The sequence below is a fragment of the Dicentrarchus labrax genome, unplaced genomic scaffold (assembly GCF_905237075.1).
Source record: "Dicentrarchus labrax unplaced genomic scaffold, dlabrax2021, whole genome shotgun sequence".
Classification (NCBI taxonomy): Eukaryota; Metazoa; Chordata; class Actinopteri; family Moronidae; genus Dicentrarchus; species Dicentrarchus labrax.
Window position 1 is genome coordinate 10164847 of NW_026136713.1, and position 13558 is coordinate 10178404.

At 42.2% G+C, this 13558-nt stretch overlaps 3 protein-coding genes and 1 pseudogene across 3 annotated transcripts in view; all 4 read right to left on the bottom strand.

The window, feature by feature from the left end:
- Positions 1-2763, bottom strand: part of LOC127375111 (putative protocadherin beta-18) — a 5598-nt gene extending 2835 nt beyond the window's left edge. Inside the window, exon 1 of the mRNA XM_051420948.1 lies at positions 6-2763. Within this exon, the coding sequence (XP_051276908.1) occupies positions 6-2410 (2405 nt within the window). The 5' untranslated portion in view covers positions 2411-2763. The remainder of the gene's footprint in view (positions 1-5) is intronic.
- A 581-nt stretch (positions 2764-3344) lies between these two features.
- LOC127374241 (protocadherin beta-16-like) lies at positions 3345-6186 on the bottom strand. Its single transcript, XM_051419392.1, has one exon. The coding sequence runs from the start codon at positions 5790-5792 to the stop codon at positions 3345-3347; it is 2448 nt and encodes an 815-aa protein (XP_051275352.1). The 5' UTR covers positions 5793-6186.
- Positions 6187-6335: 149 nt separating this feature from the next.
- LOC127375112 (protocadherin gamma-A1-like) lies at positions 6336-8489 on the bottom strand. The gene has a single exon (XM_051420949.1). The coding sequence runs from the start codon at positions 8487-8489 to the stop codon at positions 7164-7166; it is 1326 nt and encodes a 441-aa protein (XP_051276909.1). The 3' UTR covers positions 6336-7163.
- A 2523-nt stretch (positions 8490-11012) lies between these two features.
- On the bottom strand, positions 11013-13551 carry LOC127374271 (protocadherin gamma-A2-like; annotated as a pseudogene).
- Between the last annotated feature and the right edge of the window lie 7 nt (positions 13552-13558).

Consider the following 13558-nt stretch of genomic DNA (forward strand, 5'->3'; position numbering starts at 1 on the left):
CCAACTCTAGAGGAGAGTCTGGGTCATCCAGGATGCTCTTTTCACTCTGTATCCGCTGCATCGTCCCTGTAGAACTGGGGTCCATTATCAGCACGTTCTGACTACCAGCTCTGCCGAACTTACAGTCACTCTTTCTTGAGTCAGTCGTCCTGCACACCTCGTAATTGTACACGTGTTGGAGAGTCCCTGTCCCCAAAGTGTCTGAGTAACGTGGAGGATAATATGGAATCACAGGGAGATTGGAGTGATACAGGACGCGAGACTGTCTCCATCTGTAGATTTTCACTGATATAATAACCACTAAACACGTGATGAAGAGGAAGGAAACTACAGCCAAAGCCAACACTAAGTAAAAAGTCAGGTTGTCATTGTACTCCTTGTCGTGGGTAAAGTCAGTGAACTCCGACAGCACTTCAGGGAAGCTGTCCGCCACCGCCACGTTAACAATGACTGTAGCTGAACGAGAGGGCTGCCCGTTGTCCTCCACTATAACAGTCAGTCTTTGTTTCACAGCATCTTTATCAGTAACTTGGCGGATAGTTCTTATTTCTCCATTCTGTAAGCCCACTTCAAACAGCGCCCTGTCTGTGGCTTTCTGCAGTTTATAGGAGAGCCAGGCATTCTGTCCAGAGTCCACATCAACAGCCACCACTTTAGTCACCAGATAGCCCACATCTGCTGAACGAGGCACCATCTCAGCCACCAGAGAGCCACCAGTCTGGACTGGGTACAGAACCTGAGGAGGGTTGTCGTTCTGGTCCTGGATCATTATTTTCACACTCACATTGCTACTGAGTGGAGGGGAGCCTCCATCCTGAGCTTTGACGCGGAACTGGAAATCTTTGATCTGCTCGTAGTCAAAAGAGCGCACTGCATGGATGACTCCACTATCAGCACTAACGGACACATATGAGGAGACTGGCACTCCGTTTACAGAGGAGTCCTCCAGTATGTAAGAAACACGGGCATTCTGGTTCCAGTCAGCGTCTCTGGCTTTCACTGTGAATATAGAGAGACCTGGTGTGTTGTTTTCTACAATGTAGGCCTCATATGAGCTCCTCTCAAAAACAGGCGCGTTATCATTCACATCAGAGATCTGTAAGGTGAGAGTGACGCTGCTGGAGAGGGAGGGTACTCCCTCATCAGAGCAGGTCACTGTAATATTATACTGAGAGGCTCTTTCTCTGTCTAAATCACTGTCTGTCACTAGGTTAAAGAAATTATTTGATGTTGGCTTTAATATAAAAGGAATATGTTCATTAATTGCACACTGAACTTTTCCATTATCTCCTGAATCCATGTCCTGGACATTTACCATAGTCACAACTGTAACTGGTTTTGAGTCCTCAGGAATCATATTCGTCTGTGACATTATATTAATAACTGGCTTGTTATCATTAATGTCTATCACTTCAACCGTAATCTTACATGAATCTGTCAGTCCTCCTTCATCGCTGGCTTGTACGCGTATTTGATAGAGACGTGCCTTTTCATAATCGACATTACTTTTTAAGATCAAATCCCCATTTAATTCATTGATCTCAAACATGTCTCGTACATCTGCAACTGTGTTAGATATTGAATACGTTATTTTGGAATTTGATCCTTTATCAGCATCTGACGCCCTAACTTTGGTTATGACTGTACCTTTGGGTGCGTTTTCGGTTATTGTAGCTTTGTAAACTGTCTTCGTAAAAGCAGGTGCATTGTCATTGACATCCAACACTGTAACGTGTATCTGTGCGGTGCCAGATAGGTTCGGTTCCCCTCCGTCCACCGCAGTTAACACTAGAAATATCTCCTCTTGCTTTTCTCTGTCAAGTGACTTTTGTAACACCATTTCAACTATATTTTCTCCATCGGGTTGATCTTTTAATTTCAGAACAAAATTCTCGGTTTTTGTGAGAAAATAATTCTGAAGACCATTCATGCCGACATCGGAATCTATTGCCCTCTCTAACAAGAATTTTGCTCCTATTGCAGCAGATTCACTTATTTTGAATTTCATGTCAGATTTTTCAAATATCGGAGTGTTGTCATTAATATCTGTAATTTCGACAACAACCGTGTAAAATTCCATTGGATTTTCTAAAATAACCTGAAAATGCAAAGCGCAGGGCGTCGTCTGTTCACAGAGCGCCTCTCTGTCTATTTTCTCTTTGATAAGGAGGACTCCTCGTTCTCTGTTCAGCTCGATGTACTCTGCGCTGTCTCCTGTAAAAATCCGAGCTTTGCCTGATGTCAGTCTTTTTCTGTCCAGACCTAAATCCTGAGCGATGTTACCGATTAAACTCCCTTTTGCCATTTCCTCGGGAATGGAGTAACTGACCTGTCCGACCACCGATGTGAGAGAAAGGATCGAGAGAAACAAAAGCACTTGCCGTCTCATTGTTCGGTCCTGCATTCCCATAACACACGAATCCCGCTACAGTCTTATTTCCGTTGGAACAATAATCCGATGAATTTCCTCGATATAAACAGGAATTTGATGTAACCGATGAATTACAGTTAACTGCAGCAGCCTGTTTTGATGATGGCTGCTCTCTTACTCTGTAATATTCACTCTGCGTGTGTGCTTTCCTCTGATTTGAGAAAAAAAAAGTCGATGGGGAGGTACTGCTGAAACCTGACCAGCAGTTATCACAGACTGGCCAACAGCGGCCCTAAGAGTTCAATCTAACGTACTACACAAATCTGTACAAATGGAAAAGTATTGAAGCATATAGATTTGGCTGAGAGACTACTTTACCACCACTTGTACCCTTTAATGCTGCGCCTTTAAACCAAGGCTGAGGTGTGGAACATAACTTCAAAGGTACAACACCCTGAATCAGACAGCAGCATTTTCAGGCATCATGAAATCGGTGCAAATACTGATCAAATATAGTTGCAATCTTGTGTCTGCAGAAGCAATACCTCTTCCACTTATATGAACACACAAACAAAGAATGAAGACAGATCTTGAAAGCGTAGGTTGCGTCATTTGACACTGACACTGAAGACTAATCTTTTAAGGTACATAGATCCCGAATTAATCTATAATGGGTAACATGTATGTGTATTCAACTAAACTCAACTGTATGTAAATTCAAACATAATACAAATATAAGCCAAGATGAATCCAATATAAATACACGATTAAAAACAAAAAGTGATACAAAATAATTGAATTAAATGTATCAGTGATGAATAAGCACAGTTTATCAAATATTCAATCTATGCAATTCTATCAACTAAAAATATAGTCATTTGATAAATCTAGCTCAGTTTTCTTACAACTCAAGACAAAGAGTTCGGTTATGTGTTTCATTGAATGTAAAAACAAAATTATGTCATTGGCAATGTTAAAGTAGTCTAACCTCTAGAGGAGAGTCTGGTTCATCCAGGATGCTCTTTTCACTCTGTATCCGCTGCATCGTCCCTGTAGAACTGGGGTCCATTATCAGCACGTTCTGACTACCAGCTCTGCCGAACTTACAGTCACTCTTTCTGGAGTCAGTCGTCCTGCACACCTCGTAATTGTACACGTGTTGGAGAGTCCCTGTCCCCAAAGTGTCTGAGTAACGTGGAGGATAATATGGAATCACAGGGAGATTGGAGTGATACAGGACGCGAGACTGTCTCCATCTGTAGATTTTCACTGATATAATAACCACTAAACACGTGATGAAGAGGAATGAAACTACAGCCAAAGCCAACACTAAGTAAAAAGTCAGGTTGTCATTGTACTCCTTGTCGTGTGTAAAGTCAGTGAACTCCGACAGCACTTCAGGGAAGCTGTCCGCCACCGCCACGTTAACAATGACTGTAGCTGAACGAGAGATCTGCCCGTTGTCCTCCACTATAACAGTCAGTCTTTGTTTCACAGCATCTTTATCAGTGACTTGGCGGATAGTTCTTATTTCTCCATTCTGTAAGCCCACTTCAAACAGCGCCCTGTCTGTGGCTTTCTGCAGTTTATAGGAGAGCCAGGCATTCTGTCCAGAGTCCACATCAACAGCCACCACTTTAGTGACCAGATAGCCCACATCTGCTGAACGAGGCACCATCTCAGCCACCAGAGAGCCACCAGTTTGGACTGGGTACAGAACCTGAGGAGGGTTGTCGTTCTGGTCCTGGATCATTATTTTCACACTCACATTGCTACTGAGAGGAGGGGAGCCTCCATCCTGAGCTTTGAGACGGAACTGGAAATCTTTGATCTGCTCGTAGTCAAAAGAGCGCACTGCATGGATGACTCCACTATCAGCACTAACGGACACATATGAGGAGACTGGCACTCCGTTAACAGAGGAGTCCTCCAGTATGTAAGAAACACGGGCATTCTGGTTCCAGTCAGCGTCTCTGGCTTTCACTGTGAATATAGAGAGACCTGGTGTGTTGTTTTCTACAATGTAGGCCTCATATGAGCTCCTCTCAAAAACAGGCGCGTTATCATTCACATCAGAGATCTGTAAGGTGAGAGTGACGCTGCTGGAGAGGGAGGGCACTCCCTCATCAGAGCAGGTCACTGTGATATTATACTCAGAGGCTCTCTCTCTGTCCAGATCACTGTCTGTCATTATACTGAAGAAATTATTTGACGTGGAGGAAATTGAAAATGGAATGTTCTCGTTAGTGTAACACTGAACTTTTCCATTTTCACCTGAGTCTGGATCTTGAATATTTACAATTGTCACAACAGTGCCAGGCTGAATGTCCTCTCTCACTACACTTGACTTTGACATGACATTTATAGCAGGTATATTGTCATTTGTGTCAACTATTTCCACTATAACTTTACTGGAATCCGTTAAACCTCCTTCATCACTGGCCTGGACATGTATTTGATATTGTCTCTTCTTTTCAAAGTCGGTGCTTCCGACCAATCTAACTTCGCCGGTCTCTGTGTTAATGTCAAATATTTCAGATGCATCATCAACAGAGTTCAATATAGCATAGGATATCTTTCCGTTAGATCCATCATCTAAGTCAGAGGCACTGACTGCAATCACTATCGTTCCTGCAGCTGAATTTTCTCTTAAAGCTGACTTGTAGATTTTCTGCGTAAACACTGGAGCATTATCATTACTATCCAGCACATTTACATTTATCTGAACTGTCCCGGAGAGCTGCGGATCACCACCGTCTACTGCGGTCAATACAAGCGACAAATGATCCTCATTTTCTCTATCTAAGGGTTTCTGTAAAACCATTTCTACCATCTTGCTTCCGTCAGCTTGGTTTTGCAGTCTCAACACGAAGTTATCAGTTGGCCTTAACAAATAACTTTGAAGGCCATTTATGCCGACATCCAAATCTACAGCCTGATCCAGCACAAATACTGTTCCTGTAACAACTGACTCACTTATTCTGAATTTCATTTCACCTCTTTTAAAAATAGGGACGTTGTCGTTAATATCTGTAACCTCTATGGTAATGCTATAAAACTCCATAGGATTCTCTAAAATAACCTGGAAATGCAAAGCGCAGGGCGCTGTCTGTGCACAGATCGCCTCTCTGTCTATTCTGTCTTTGACGAGGAGGACACCTCTCTCTTTATTTAACTCGATGTACTCTGGACTATCGCCCGTATAAATGCGAGCTTTCCCTGATTTTAGTCTTTTCACATCCAAACCCAAATCTTGCACAACATCACCCACGAAAGAACCTTTAGGCATTTCCTCTGGGATGGAGTAGCTGACCTGCCCAATCACTGAACTGAAAGAGAGAACCGAGATAAACAGCAGCACTTGCCGTCTCATTGTTCTGTCCGTCGTCTTCCTGTAAAATGAACCGCGTAAAATTCTCATAAAAACTGATGTTTTCTTCAGAGATGATCCTTTTTACGTTCTCCGGGTGTTTTTAGTCACCAGTTGGATTGAAAATTACAGAAGTAAAAGAGCAGTGTCCGTCCGAATAAACGTTTAGATCTCTGGTCTTCGTATTCTGTACTGTTCCTTGTGTCTTTCTCTCGTTCTCTATCTGAAATGATGGGGGAGGTACTGCTGATTTCCTCTCCTTAACAAACACAGACTGGCCAACAGCGGCCCTAAGAGTTCACCATGCTGAACTACACAATACTGTGGAATATGGAAATGATTCAAGGTTTCTATATGGTCGGATTCTACATTCAGGTGAGCCAGTTGCGTCAATTAAACAACAAATAGTAGGATGAATAAAATATTACTTTAACATTTTGTTAGGTAAATGTAGCAGCACAAAGCTCAACTTCACAAAAAACAAGCAAACTAGAGCTTTGTGAAGTACGTGCAGCCATGAGGAAAGGTTTACACTCGCTGTAGGACAACGATATGTTTTAATGTTACACACACACACACACACACACACACACAAGCACGCGGGGGCACACTAACGCACGAGCTCTTGAAACTCGCTCTGTCCACAATGCTATTTTAAAGCTGTAAAATCATATTCCTTCCAAAGTCTAAGTCATCCCATTGTGGAGGGTTTACATTTGTCCAATTAAACCATCCATGATGATAAATCCAGTATTTATTATCAGGCTTCGAAAAGATACATTTCATATCTCAAAAACAGATGAAAAACTGCGCTCCACAAGTCTTCTGAGCAAAAGAAGTTAGTTCCTCCTCAACATGGAGTAAACTGAACATGTAAAAAGGTCATTGTAGTGTGTAAAGTATGATTGAGTGATTGCATTTTTAATAAAGTTTTTCAGATAAAAAAAAAAGACACCTTTTGCAACATATAACGGAAACGAAATGTTAAAACCATCCTGATGAAATAAAAAAAATGCCGTTTAAGTGAGAAGATTTGTTGAAATTGAACTGTTAGGAAACGGTTCAAAGTGTTTAAGAACTTTCTTTAATTCCAACACAAAGTCACACTGCCACACTGAACAGTCCTCAGAAAATTTAACATTCAAAGCATTAGAGGTGAGGAAGCCTGAGGAGCTGTCCGTGGTGCTGAATTGAGAAAAAAAAGTCTGAAAGTATTTTCTGAAATGGAAACACACTATTTTTGTAACATCTGCAACTTTATACAGAAAAAAACGATTACACCCTTTATGTTAGTACTACGAGTCCTGAAGCACAAATCTGGTGACAGGCACGGTTTAAAGAAAACAATTTGTTCATATGGATGAAAAGTTCAGAATATGTGGGATTACTTTTCCTGTAGTATGCCATTAGTTAAATCCTTATTTATGTAAAACTGACCTCTAGAGGAGAATCTGGTTCATCCAGGATGTTCTTTTCACTCTGTATCCGCTGCATCGTCCCTGTAGAACTGGGGTCCATTATCAGCACGTTCTGACTACCAGCTCGGCCGAACTTACAGTCACTCTTTCTGGAGTCAGTCGTCCTGCACACCTCGTAATTGTACACGTGTTGGAGAGTCCCTGTCCCCAAAGTGTCTGAGTAACGTGGAGGATAATATGGAATCACAGGGAGATTGGAGTGATACAGGACGCGAGACTGTCTCCATCTGTAGATTTTCACTGATATAATAACCACTAAACACGTGATGAAGAGGAAGGAAACTACAGCCAAAGCCAACACTAAGTAAAAAGTCAGGTTGTCATTGTACTCCTTGTCGTGTGTAAAGTCAGTGAACTCCGACAGCACTTCAGGGAAGCTGTCCGCCACCGCCACGTTAACAATGACTGTAGCTGATCGAGAGGGCTGCCCGTTGTCCTCCACTATAACAGTCAGTCTTTGTTTCACAGCATCTTTATCAGTGACTTGGCGGATAGTTCTTATTTCTCCATTCTGTAAGCCCACTTCAAACAGCGCCCTGTCTGTGGCTTTCTGCAGTTTATAGGAGAGCCAGGCATTCTGTCCAGAGTCCACATCAACAGCCACCACTTTAGTGACCAGATAGCCCACATCTGCTGAACGAGGCACCATCTCAGCCACCAGAGAGCCACCAGTCTGGACTGGGTACAGAACCTGAGGAGGGTTGTCGTTCTGGTCCTGGATCATTATTTTCACACTCACATTGCTACTGAGTGGAGGGGAGCCTCCATCCTGAGCTTTGACGCGGAACTGGAAATCTTTGATCTGCTCGTAGTCAAAAGAGCGCACTGCATGGATGACTCCACTATCAGCACTAACGGACACATATGAGGAGACTGGCACTCCGTTAACAGAGGAGTCCTCCAGTATGTAAGAAACACGGGCATTTTGGTTCCAGTCAGCGTCTCTGGCTTTCACTGTGAATATAGAGAGACCCGGTGTGTTGTTTTCTACAATGTAGGCCTCATATGAGCTCCTCTCAAAAACAGGCGCGTTATCATTTACATCAGAGATCTGTAAGGTGAGAGTGACGCTGCTGGAGAGGGAGGGTACTCCCTCATCAGAGCAGGTCACTGTGATATTATACTCAGAGGCTGTCTCTCGGTCTAAATCACTGTCTGTCACTAAACTATAGAAACCATTGGATGTAGATTTGATCACAAACGGGACGTTTTCACCGAGGATACACTTGACAAACCCGTTATCGTCAGAGTCGGGATCATGTACAGTCATTACAGCTATTACTGTGTGAGAGGGAGAGTTTTCCGGAATTAAACGTGAGGTTGATATAACATCGATGAAGGGCTTGTTGTCATTAATATCAATTATATCTACCACTAACTTACTAGAATTTGAGAGCCCTCCTTGATCCCTAGCTTCGATATCGATTTGATATTGTTTTGACTTTTCATAATCAACATCGCCTATCACATGCACATCGCCACTGTTTTCGTCTATTTCAAAATGATTCAAAATTCCAACCGTGCTACTTGATATTGAATATGTTACTAATCCATTAGAACCATTATCTATATCTAATGCATTTAATGTCATCAATAATGTACCTCTAGGGGAATTTTCCTGCAAACGAGCCCTATAAATGGGCTGTGTAAACACAGGAGCGTTGTCATTTGCGTCTAATACTGTAACGTGGATTTGTACAGTTCCGGACATATTTGGCTCTCCCCCATCATTAGCGGTTAGCAGCAGAGAGATCTGCTCTTGTTTCTCTCGGTCCAACGCTTTCTGCAAAACCATTTCTACCTTTTTACTATCATCAGCTTGTCCGTGTAACTTCAAAATGAAATTATCGGTAGGATGGAGTGAGTAACTTTGGAGGCCATTTATCCCGATATCGGAATCAAATGCCCTTTCAAGAACAAATTTGGCACCTATCATTGCGGACTCGCTAATGTCAAATTTCATTGAATCTTTCTGAAAATTAGGAGCATTGTCATTAACATCGAGAATTTCGACTGTGACCCTGTAAAATTCTATGGGATTTTCCATAATGATCTGCAGATGTAAAGCACAAGGCGTTGTCTGTCCACATAATGCTTCTCTGTCTATTTTTTCTTTGATGAGCAGCACTCCTCGTTCTCTATTCAGCTCGATGTATTCTGCGTTATTTCCAGTATGCAGTCGAGCTTTGCCGGATTTTAGTCGTTTTATATCCAAACCTAAATCTTGTGCTATATTACCAACGAAAGAGCCTTTCGCCATTTCCTCCGGAATGGAGTAACTAACCTGTCCGAACACTGAGCCGAGGGAGAGGAGAGAAATAAGCAACAGTACTTGCCGTTTCATTGTTCTGTTTGACACACGGTATTACTGCACCACGAATCTGTTGAAATAGCTTTGGCCTAATTTCCGTCGGATAATGATTCACGTTGGATCCTGTTGTATTCAGAAAAAAAAAATCGAACCAAAAACATTGATAATAGCGTCCAAATTATCCCCGTTTGCTCGAGAAAGAATGGCGGTTTCGTATTACTCCTCTCTGCAACACGGACTGTGTAAGAGCTGCTTCTGGCTGGCGCACACTAATAAAGGGAGATGGTGAAAGAGGTTCCACAGTGAGTCTCGACTGATAAAGCGACCTACTGGCCGACAGCGGCGCTCTCCGTTCACTACCATGAACTACAAAACTACATAAAACACACCGTAATTGTAAATGGTACGGAGCCCCTAAAGGGACATGAAAAAAAAAAAAAATGAAACGTTTCTAGTGAGCACTAGATAGTATCTTGTGCTCACTAGATAGTATCTTGTGCGCACTAGATAGTATCTAGTGCTCACTAGATAGTATCTTGTGCTCACTAGATAGTATCTAGTGCGCACTAGATCCGTATCTAGTGAGCACTAGATCCATATCTAGTGCGCACTAGATATGGATGAGTGTTGGCTCATTTAAATATTAAAATTAGCCATGTGTTAATAGGTCACAACACGAAAATGTAACCAATGAAATTACTTATTTTGACACACATTTTAAGCCAATACGTATTAAACTAACAAGGTAATGTGTCAAAAGGTGGACTGTTTTTGTTATTTTCTCAAAAGGAGGACAGGCATTTAAATGCGGACTGTAATAAAAAAGGTTACAGATTAATTTACATTTATTTTTTACTTAGTGACAAATTAGTTTAATACTCATTTGAATATTAAAATTAGCCATGTGTTGATTCACCACAATATGGATAGTATCTAGTGCGCACTAGATAGTAGTAAGTATTGGCTTAAAATGTGTGTCAAAATAAGTAATTTCATTGGTTACATTTTCGTGTTGTGACCTATTAACACATGGCTAATTTTAATATTTAAATGAGCCATGTGCTGATTCGCCACAACACTCCATCCATAGGATCTAGTGCGCACTAGATCCGTATCTAGTGCGCACTAGATCCGTATCTAGTGCGCACTAGATCCGTATCTAGTGAGCACTAGATACTATCTAGTGCGCACTAGAAACGTTTGATTTTTTTTTTTTTTTTTTCATGTCCCTTTAGGGGCTCCGTAAAAATGGAGAGTATGAGGCACAAAAAAAAAAGAAATTGCAATTAAATAAGTGTATCTGCAATACTATTCATAAATATAGACAAAGGGTACAGACATTGTGTGGAATATTCATTCTTGGGAAATTAAACAATATTAATAACAAATGAATAAAACACTCAAACAGTCATATTCAGTGTGAAAACGGAACTGTAATTCACTGTGCATCCAATAGAGAAGAAAATAAGAGATCATTGCCACTCATACCTCTAAAGGAGAGTCTGGCTCATCCAGGATGCTCTTTTCACTCTGTATCCGCTGCATCGTCCCTGTTGAACTGGGGTCCATTATCAGCACGTTCTGACTACCAGCTCTGCCGAACTTACAGTCACTCTTTCTGGAGTCAGTCGTCCTGCACACCTCGTAATTGTACACGTGTTGGAGAGTCCCTGTCCCCAAAGTGTCTGAGTAACGTGGAGGATAATATGGAATCACAGGGAGATTGGAGTGATACAGGACGCGAGACTGTCTCCATCTGTAGATTTTCACTGATATAATAACCACTAAACACGTGATGAAGAGGAAGGAAACTACAGCCAAAGCCAACACTAAGTAAAAAGTCAGGTTGTCATTGTACTCCTTGTCGTGTGTAAAGTCAGTGAACTCCGACAGCACTTCAGGGAAGCTGTCCGCCACCGCCACGTTAACAATGACTGTAGCTGAACGAGAGGGCTGCCCGTTGTCCTCCACTATAACAGTCAGTCTTTGTTTCACAGCATCTTTATCAGTGACTTGGCGGATAGTTCTTATTTCTCCATTCTGTAAGCCCACTTCAAACAGCGCCCTGTCTGTGGCTTTCTGCAGTTTATAGGAGAGCCAGGCATTCTGTCCAGAGTCCACATCAACAGCCACCACTTTAGTGACCAGATAGCCCACATCTGCTGAACGAGGCACCATCTCAGCCACCAGAGAGCCACCAGTCTGGACTGGGTACAGAACCTGAGGAGGGTTGTCGTTCTGGTCCTGGATCATTATTTTCACACTCACATTGCTACTGAGTGGAGGGGAGCCCCCATCCTGAGCTTTGACGCGGAACTGGAAATCTTTGATCTGCTCGTAGTCAAAAGAGCGCACTGCATGGATGACTCCACTATCAGCACTAACGGACACATATGAGGAGACTGGCACTCCGTTAACTGAGGAGTCCTCCAGTATGTAAGAAACACGAGCATTCTGGTTCCAGTCAGCGTCTCTGGCTTTCACTGTGAATATAGAGAGACCTGGTGTGTTGTTTTCTACAATGTAGGCCTCATATGAGCTCCTCTCAAAAACAGGTGCGTTATCATTCACATCAGAGATCTGTAAGGTGAGAGTGACGCTGCTGGAGAGGGGAGGGTACTCCCTCATCAGAGCAGGTCACTGTGATGTTATACTGAGAAGCAATCTCTCTGTCCAATTCACCTTCTGTCACTAAAGTAAAGAAATTATTTGATGTTGACGTGATTGTAAAATGAATATTTTCATTTAAAACGCAGTGGACTCTGCCATTTTCATCTGAATCTGGATCCTGAACGTTCATCATTGTCAGAACTGTCCCTGGCTTAACATCTTCAGATATACTGGATAACGCTGACATAATATTGATAGCTGGTGGGTTATCGTTTGTGTCCAATACCTCGATAATAACTTTACATACGTCTGAGTTACCACCTTCATCTGATGCTTGGACATCTATCTCATAATGCCGAAATTTCTCATAATCAAGTTTTCCCATTAAAGTTACCACACCGTTGTCCTTATCAACATGAAACATTTCAAGTGCGCCCTCTGGAACATTAGAGATTGAATATTGTATGCGCCCGTGCGGACCTTCGTCTGCATCAGAGGCACTCACAGTGGTAAGAACAGCTCCTTTTAACGAATTTTCTTTTACATTAGTCTTATACTCTGTTTGAGTACAAACAGGTGCATTATCGTTAGCGTCTAATACAGTTATTACAATTAGCATTGTTCCAGAGAGCTGAGGGTCGCCGCCATCTAAAGCGGTCAAAACCAAAAACAACCGCTGCTGTTTCTCTCGGTCAAGATGCTTCTTTAAAACCATCTCAACATTTCTACTACTGCCAATTCTATAAGGGTTTAAACTGAATATGCCACTTGAACTCAGCGAATAGCCCTGAAGCCCATTTACTCCAACATCGTTATCTATTGCCTTTTCTAAGACAAATTTAGATCCAATTTGCGACAATTCATTAATATCAAATTTGATTTCACTGTTTTTAAAACCGGGAGAGTTGTCGTTAATGTCTGTGATCTCGACAGTGATGCTGTAAAACTGCATAGGATTTTCCAATATTATTTGAAAATCAAGAGCACAGGGCGTCGTCTGTCCGCAGAGCGCTTCTCTGTCTATCGGTTCTTTGATTACAAGGACTCCCCTTTCTTTATTCAGCTCGATGTATTCTGGCCCTTCTCTAGTATATATGCGGGCTTTCCCTGTTTTCAGCCGTTTCACATCTAAACCTAAATCTTGAGCTATGTTACCGACTAAAGATCCTTTAGCCATTTCCTCAGGAATGGAGTAGCTGACCTGCCCCAAAACTGAGCCGAGAAACACAAAAGACATAAACAACAGTAGGCCTACTTGCCGTGTCATTGTTCTGTCCGATATTCTGTCGTCCACAAAAGAAGATATTAAATCCCTTATCCAGTAAAAGGTTTGTAGATACAAATGCCAGTAATCAAGAATCCACACTGCCAAGTGAGCGGATAATTTGCCTGGTACCTCCGTCTTCGATCGTCTCCCC

What these genes read in the sequence shown, in the direction of transcription:
- LOC127374241 (XM_051419392.1), bottom strand. Translation starts at nt 5,792, where the DNA reads ATGAGAATTTTACGCGGTTCATTTTACAGGAAGACGACGGACAGAACA.
- LOC127375112 (XM_051420949.1), bottom strand. Translation starts at nt 8,489, where the DNA reads ATGACTGTACATGATCCCGACTCTGACGATAACGGGTTTGTCAAGTGT.